This window comes from Salvia splendens, chromosome 7 (genome assembly GCF_004379255.2).
Source record: "Salvia splendens isolate huo1 chromosome 7, SspV2, whole genome shotgun sequence".
In the NCBI taxonomy this organism is placed as follows: domain Eukaryota; kingdom Viridiplantae; phylum Streptophyta; class Magnoliopsida; order Lamiales; family Lamiaceae; genus Salvia; species Salvia splendens.
In genome coordinates, this window is record NC_056038.1 from 16,332,173 (window position 1) to 16,340,824 (window position 8,652).

General features: G+C 33.8%; 1 protein-coding gene across 2 annotated transcripts; it reads left to right on the forward strand.

Annotated features, from left to right (window-relative positions):
- The first annotated feature begins 1,569 nt into the window (after positions 1–1,569).
- Positions 1,570–6,587, forward strand: LOC121742657 (protein ORANGE, chloroplastic-like). 2 transcript variants are annotated; one of them, XM_042135862.1, is made up of 9 exons: positions 1,570–1,856; positions 1,965–2,079; positions 2,174–2,290; positions 2,391–2,477; positions 3,240–3,316; positions 3,891–4,018; positions 5,082–5,218; positions 6,116–6,204; positions 6,296–6,587. In XM_042135862.1, the coding sequence occupies exons 1-8, from the start codon at positions 1,684–1,686 to the stop codon at positions 6,191–6,193; spliced, it is 912 nt and encodes a 303-aa protein (XP_041991796.1). In that variant the 5' UTR covers positions 1,570–1,683; the 3' UTR covers positions 6,194–6,204; positions 6,296–6,587. The 2 variants fall into 2 exon arrangements, with proteins under 2 accessions (XP_041991796.1, XP_041991795.1); XM_042135861.1 differs by having other exon boundaries at positions 1,572–1,856; positions 6,116–6,587.
- Positions 6,588–8,652: the final 2,065 nt, after the last annotated feature.

An 8,652-nucleotide genomic window follows, 5' to 3' on the forward strand; every position in this document is an offset into this window, starting at 1 on the left:
TTATAAGAATTTTATTTAAACCCTCTCATATATGGTTCATATAGTCAGATAAGAAATCATTAATTATTTGTGATATTTTAATATAGGGAGAATCCTTGCTCTCACGTCAAGTGGTATAGTGAACAGTTTAATGAGCCCAATAACGTGGTTAAAGGAATATGCAAGCTGGCCCATTTTGTCTAGGCCCATCCCTAATTGGAATTACCGCTTCGTTTCCATGTGAGTTTCAATCTTCATTCTTCACTTGGCCCACATCTAGTGAGAGAAACGATACACAATATACTTTCCATCCATAATTAAATGTCGCATATATCTGTTCTGCATAATTTTTAAGAAATTGTTTAACTTTATAAAATAATGTGGATATAAAAAGTTAGTGCTATTTTCATATATTGATTTTTTAATAAAATATTAATAGAATGAGTTAACAGAATCATGACTCACCTACTAAATATAATAAGAGTGAAATGAAATATTTATTATTGGACAGAAAAAATGAAAAAATGAAATATTTAATGACGGATGATTTATATGCACGGCTGAACTGTGTGCTCAATATATTATTACTGGAGTTGCAAATGTCAATGGCTTTATAAACATTGAAGTAATGTGAATTCATAATTTAAAAATCGACCTTACATTCATAAAATATGAAGGTCGTGTATGTAATTGAATTCTTTATTGATGGTTCAATATACGTTGATTAATTAAAAAATTATAACGAAGACAGTCAAAGAGAAATTTGGAGAGTTGTTTAAAATCACAATAAATTCAAAATTGGTTAAAATATGAGTATTAATAATAAAGAAAACAAATCAGTATCAAATGTTGATATTGATGTATATTCCTTCCATCGGTCATTAGAATTCCCATTTTTCTGAGGTACAATTTTAAGAAATGTTAAGAAAAATGAGTGTGAAAAAAGTTAGTAGAATATGAGTCCACTTGTATATATTAGTTTTAAATGAAATGTGAGTTGAATGAATTAATGTAACATGAGACCCTATTACTATTTACTACTCCCACGGTTTCCTCATGGTTGAAGTAAAAAATTTCGGCACGAAGTTTAAGAAATGTACGTTTAATGTATTAAGTAAATAAATAAAAATGTAATACAGAAAAAAGTAGTGAGAATAAATTAGAAAGTGAATAAAGTAGAGAGAATAAAATAAAAGAGAATAAAGTAAAAGGGAGAAAAAATGTTACCATATATAGAAATGAACGAATTATGAGTGAACTTTAAAAAATAGAAAAATAACTCAAATATGAGGAAACGGAGGTAATATAATAAAAATGAACCGAGACTGAAAGGAAATATCTATATTCAATAATCAATAAAATCGATCCTTAGTGGCTATAAATCCAAGATTAGACTAGATCAATTGCAACCACCCAACTTCATTTGGATCATATGCAAATTTGTATGCACTGACTTAATTACATATACGACAAATTCATAGTTAAATGGAGTATGATGCAATTAACCATAATAATTAATTTATTTAAGACCTGTTAAAATGAGAATCAGCAGCGTCGGACACGTGGCACCAAATATTCTGGTGGGAATCAGTTTAACTGAGCTTGAGTAGATGCCCGTTGACATTGGTGTCGCCATTCTGAAAAACCCTGATCTCATGAAATTACCCCTTCAATTTCTTCCCCAAATTCATTCATACGAAAAAGATGCTATGTTCTGGTCGAATTCTATCCATCTCTCACTCCACCACGCCGTTTGATTCATCGGGATCGAGGCGGTATCTCCACAGAAAGCTCCAACCCATCGTGAAATGGCCGTCCAAGGCGTCGGACGCCGGCTCCTCCTCCTTTTCCGCATCCGATGATAAGACTTCCGTTCCGTAAGGGACACGAATTGAATTGTTTTTTCGTTTATTTGTTGTTCTGTTTTTTCAGTAATTTTTTTCTATTTTTCGTGATTGATTGGGATTTATTCTGATTTTATACAGCTTTTGCATAATAGAAGGACCCGAGACGGTTCAGGATTTCGCAAAAATGGAATTACAGGAGATTCAGGATAATATTCGAGGTCGGAGAAATAAGATATTTTTGCTAATGGAAGAGGTACAAAAATTTTGTTGAATTTGGAACCTTATATTCTGCTTGAAGCTTTGAAAATTATTTAATGTATCTATTATACTTTCACATAAATTGATAGGTTCGTCGGCTTAGAATACAGCAAAGGATTAAAAACACCGAGCTTGGGATTGTAAAAGAAGAGCAAGAAAATGAGCTTCCAAACTTCCCATCTTTCATTCCGTTTTTACCTCCTTTGGTAAATGCCTAATTTCGCATTGTCTTGTCTATATTGCATTAACAGCTGAACCTATCTTCAGACAGTGGCATCTGATAATTGATAAGTATGTTCTGTGCAGAACTCCACAAACCTTAAGCAGTACTATGCTACTTGTTTTTCTCTTATAGCGGGGTTCATGCTTTTTGGCGGACTTCTAGCACCCACTGTAAGTTCTAAGGACTCTTGCAATACTACCAACCCACATTCATGTCACCTTAATGTTTTTTTGGGCATTGTTAATTTGCGTTGATCCTGCTAAAAGTTGTGAACCAGCTATAAACTCTATACAATGAAATCTTTCTAAATAAAATAACTGTATATATAGAAGGGAAGAGAGTCAATGTTATTTGGTGTAGATCGGGAAAAGACACTTTTTTTATTCACGATCCGGAAAAGGCACTTGCAACTTGTAATTATGTGACAACTCTTTATGCTATGATATTGTTTCTTTTTTTCTTTTGACAAGTAAGAAGTCTATATGTACATAAATTTTCTTGTGAAGTGACCCTCCTGACCCCCACCCCAACAGGAACCTCTCCCATATAGTTTCTTTTCTCTTGAAGTGTGATTGTGAGCTCCTATATAGATTCGTTTCTCTAAGAATTCAAATGCACTTTCATCTTGACTTCTAGTTTGTGCATATAATTTATGCAGTGTTCCTGTATTATCTTCAGTTTACTCTTACTCCAGTCAAGCATGCTATTTCCTTGTATTTGGGACAATTTTTTTCAGCAGTGTCCTCCAATAGAATTCTTTCAAATTTTTCACCATAAAATTTTCCCTTTCCATATGTTTTATGCATTTGTTATGCAACAGCACTAAAATATTGTCCATGTAGTATGATTCTTGTGACCCCCATTTGTGTAGTATTCTTCAACAGCCGGAATGGCTTCAAATCATTGTAATACCTTTTACTGCATATTTCCAGCTGGAGCTAAAACTTGGAATTGGAGGGACTTCATACAGTGATTTTATCAGTAGTATGCATCTTCCAATGCAATTGAGGTATGGTTCATGGATTCTTGATCACCTTAGCAGTTAGCATGTTTAGATGGTGCAGTGTGTTCCCCATTCTCTATATCTGGCTTTCCTTCTTCTTACTAGGGTCATGATTAGTTTAGCTGTACGATCACATGAGCTGGTCATGGAGCCTAACTGCATGAAAATATCAAAGAAAGAATGTATGATCAGTTAGAAATGTGACTACTGTATGCAAAATTTCTCTTTTCGTCCATGCTCGTATTTAAGAATTATTGGGCACTTTTGTCTTGCATGTCTCTGCTAATAACTTCTGTGTAACAAATTGTCCAGTCTTAATAACTGATCTTCTTTGTTTATTAACATACCCTGGGGACTTTAGAGCTCTCTAAGGTACTCATTTTCCTTCGTGAGGTTTTACCTACAAAATTTATTTCTTTTTTTTTGTTACTGCACAAGTGTAATCTACTGTTGGAAGGGTTATTAATTCTTGAGTTTTCTTCAAATTGTTTGTGTTTCTTTTTGTTGTTGATTTGGAGTTCAAACATTGGCTTCTGCTCCAAAGTTCTTACTTAGAGAATTATCTCTATGAACTTTGCAGTGAAGTTGATCCCATTGTGGCTTCTTTCTCGGGTGGAGCAGTTGGAGTAATATCTGCTTTGATGGTGGTGGAGATAAACAATGTAAAGCTGCAGGAGCATAAGAGATGCAAGTACTGTCTCGGCACAGGTAGTAAATAGATGTCATCTGTGTTCATTATGTTACATACTACATGAGGAAGAAATCTTACTTTCAGTGTAGTATTGAGGACAGTGTAACATTTAACCACGTGATACTTTGCTAGGACTTATGCTTCTCTAGAGGGGGGGGGGGGGGGGGGGGGAGGGGTGTGAGATATGATATTGACTCTATAAAGGATTGAGTATTAGAAGGTACATGGTCAAACAAGCTAAAGAAAATTTTAGTCCATCAACGTATATTGTGGATTAGACTATTATTTTATGAATCTTAGCAAAGTATATAACCTAATATAAAACACCTCCTTAAGGTTTATTACATCCAATAAAAGTGGAATGATACAGGGAAGATTGCTTACACAAATTATGAATTTTATGAGTGGATATCAGTTGGATTTACATAAAACTCAAGAATATACAACATTCAATAAAAAGATAATTACCAATGTTATCAAATAGCGGATATGGCGGCGCCATGGCGCTATGGCATGGCGTTCTGTGGTGGAAATGCCATAGCAACATGGCGCTGCCATAGCACCGCCATATCCGCCATTTGACGACATTGCGTGTGTACCCCATTTAGGAATGGGGCATTATGCAAGAAACATGGATGTTAGAGCTGTATTTTATGCTTTATTAATTGTTTTAAGAGTTTTAGACGTTATATTTTTGTTATTTTCCAATTTTTGAATTATGTATAAATAATAAGTATTATTTTATTTATTTAATTATTGACCGCCATATCCGCCATACTAATACGCCATATCCCTGTGGCGGTTTTTAGGCGAACCGCCATAAGCCGCCATACGAGATTGATAACACTGATAATTACCACAAAAAAAGGAGCGATGCTTTTTCATTAGACTTTCTTCCCTGCACTACTTTGGTAAGCTGAATTTTCCAGTTCAGCAGTACTTTGTGCAGTCAGCTACATTTATTTTCACAAAGTACCTTGTCCTGTTATTGGCAAGCAGCCTAAATTTCTATTTAAAATTTAAACTAGCTACATACAGCTGAGAATGTTGTTGGTGCTTATGAAATATGCTTTCTTACAGGATATCTTGCATGTGCTCGTTGTTCAAGTACTGGCTCTCTTGTTCTTATTGAGCCAGTCTCAACTTATAATGGTGGGGATCAGCCATTGTCACCACCTAAGACAGAGAGGTGCTCCAATTGTTTGGGGGCAGGAAAGGTACGTTCATAGGGCTTCAGGTTGACATTGATATTCCCTTTTCTGATGACAGTGCCTTGTTTCTGTTATCAGATAGGGTAAATGGACTGCTTGAACAATATAATGATTCACAAAGGGTTGGCATTCTTGACCAAAAATATGTTACTAATTGTTAAGATAAGATAAGATAAACCCATTAGTTTAATGTTATAATCATAGTATGCCTAGAATATATAGTGGAGGTCTGTGAATCTGCTTTATTTTGTTAGATTCCCTTAAACCATTTATGTCAATCTCAGAAAATATCTGGTTTAGTTGTTAATATACTTTGAGGTTTGAAGTTAGTGGATTGCTATATTGTAAGATAGCTGACCAGAAGAATACAGATAATCAAAGAAGAGATGTAAGAGATCGAATTCTGTCCAGACAACTAATATTCTGAGATGGACACTCTGGCACACCGATGCACAATGCATCCGCCTTAATTGAATCCTAGTCATGACAACTAAACACTAATTGGGGATTGATGAGCTCTAACTGAATTTAATTAGGGTGGTTGCATCCATATGATTTGGATTCACACGAGTTATTCTCTTACTCCCTCCGTCCAATAATATAAGGCCAAGTTTGACCGGGCACGGAATGTAGTGGAGAGTGAATGGAAAGGGTTAGTGGAATGTGGGTCCTATTTTTATATATTAGTTTTATAATGAAATGTGACTGAAATAAAGTTAGTGGAATGTGGGGTCCATTACCAAAAGTAGTAAAAAAGCAAATGGGACATTTATTCGTGGACAAACGAAAATGGGCGAAATGAGACGTTTATTGGTGGACGGAGGGAGTATATTGCAAGTCATTACATAGGAAAGTTGGTGCTTGGACTGCCAAATGTAGTTTTTCTCATGTGTCTTTTTGCAGGTCATGTGCCCTACCTGTCTATGCACAGGGATGGCTATGGCGAGTGAGCATGATCCAAGGATTGACCCCTTCGACTGATTTTCTTGGAGGTACGACTGCTAAAATGTGAATCTTTTCATCCTCCACAATTTACCACATTTGATCCTAACGTCGTCTGAGATATATCTATCATTGAGTTAGGTTAGAGTCACAACCTGCATAGACTCTTTGGACTCAGTTGTAAAATATTGAACATTCTCTCGCATGAATTGAAAGACAGAAATCCTACCTTGGGAGTGTGACTACAATATTTAGATACAAACGTAATGACACTACATGTATGGTGGTTGCAACTGGAAACACATTATAGCTCGTTGAATGTTCTGTACCTTTATACCTAATGTTCTGTTGGTTCTAACTTTAAATCCAACTTCACTTTTATTGTAAATAAACTAGTGTATCGTTCTATCTCAGAGTATCCATTCACCCGAAACTGATCTGCTTACATTTCTACTTCCGTATCAAATAGGAAATGATCCTCTGAATCATAGAACTACAACAAAATATAGGATCAATCAACATTTATCAAAGAGAACTTAACAAAAATCGACCCAAAAATTCACAGTCAACAAAACATAAAGGTGTGTATAGTATAGACATGGATCTAAGTATAAATAAAATATTATTAACAAAAGGAAATCCTAAATTCTCACTCGTATATCTTCAAATTTGAGCTTTCTTGTAACACCCTTTCCCTTGTTATCTACTTGCACTACATTCTTCCTCATCTTCTTCTTTTGCTGTAAGCACACAATATATCAAATTAACAGGAAAAGGCTATCTAACTATTAAATTGATATATGCAAACTACATAACCAACATACCTGGATACAAATCAATAAGTAAGGTACAAAAGTAGATTAAAATGCACAAAAAAGTTTTAAAAGAAGAAGAAGAATCTGTGTAGCAATAATCTGAGAAATCAGAGGTCTGGACCTCATCCTCATATGATTCTTATATCAATTTACTGGTTTCCATGAGTAAATTTTGTAGTGTATGTTTTTTCACCAATTTTTTTTACTAGCAAAGGTTTTAAAATAGTTCAAATCTGTACAGAAGCAAAAGGAGTGTATGTATATTTATACTAGTTGTCCTCACGTGCAATGCACGGACTATCTATATGACAATATTTTAACTATAAGTACTAAATTAAATACTACTATAAGATTAAGCAGAATAACTTTATTCATTTTCATAAATAGTTAAAATGTTACACTTGTGGAAAAAGTAGAAAAAATATCCATACATTTTTTATTACAACACAAAAAAATAAAATTTTGTTGTGGACGAAAAGAATTAGGCTGACTAAAAATCAAGGTATTATTATCGATGGCCTAATACACCCTCCATAATTTCAATTCCAAATTTTACTCTTGTTACTGATTGAATTGATTGAAATACCTGATTGCAAATCAATCAAGCCAATCCATTTTTTTTGCGGACTATCTTATTTAGTTTTTTTTTATGGAGTAATTAATAGTATCATTTTCCATCATTTACCATAATTTATTAACTGTGTACTCCCCCGTCCCATTAAATATAAAATATTAATTTTTTAACAAGAGATTTTATGTAGAGTTGTTTTGTTAGTTAAGTGGACAGAAATTAAAGTAAGAGAATATAAAAAAAATACTCATTTCATTTATTAATTGAAGTTTCATTTGCCTTCTTTGCCTTCAACCCTCAATTATCATTTTGTTAAATTTGAAAAATAAAAAATGATAAATATGATTTGTTAAACAAAGTTAAATATTAAAGTCCAATGTAGTGGTAATATGAAAATGAATTTGAAGAAAGTGTGCAGTATGTGTGCATGTGTGCAGTATGTGTGCAGTGTTTGTATGTGGAATTGTGTGCCTGTCTGTGTTGTGTTTATGTAATGTGCCCCAATTATATAGTAACTATTTTGAATTCTAATAATTTAGTTTTGATACGAGAGGAATTTTAATTGGAATTGGAATTTAATTCCAAATCCAAATATTTTGCAGCATCATATTTAGATTTAAGAATTGAGCATTAAATGCTTATTGCCATCTTACAGATACATTAGCAAACCAGCTTAAATCTAACCTGACACAATAAATACAAAGTAACCGAATACGGAAACTATGCTGGGTTACGCGGACAATTAACGCGTTCACACTACTAAAATATGAAATGAGTTTGAACCCACTCAGCAATTCAAAATTAGGGAATAATCGAATCTAGTTACACAAAAACGCATAAACGCATCAAATCGCCGATTACCCTTAGAGCTCCAGAAACCGAAGAAACCCTTATGGCATATACAGCAAAAAAAACTCAATAGCATTAACTGGAACAAGATTAAACAAAGAGAATTTAACAAAAATCTACCCAAAAATTCACTGTCAACAAAACATAAAGGTGTGAAACGAGTGTAGGTATATTTATACTAGTCGTTCTCACGTGCGATGCATGGACTATATGTGACAGTACTTTAACTAAAAAAATACTAAATTAAATATTACTATATTTCA

Excerpts from the sequence above, each read along its gene's own strand:
- LOC121742657 (XM_042135862.1), top strand. The coding sequence starts at position 1,684 with ATGCTATGTTCTGGTCGAATTCTATCCATCTCTCACTCCACCACGCCG. Across the intron at positions 2,478-3,239 it reads GCGGACTTCTAGCACCCACT|CTGGAGCTAAAACTTGGAAT; the intron begins GTAAGTTCTAAG and ends GCATATTTCCAG. Across the intron at positions 3,317-3,890 it reads CATCTTCCAATGCAATTGAG|TGAAGTTGATCCCATTGTGG; the intron begins GTATGGTTCATG and ends TGAACTTTGCAG.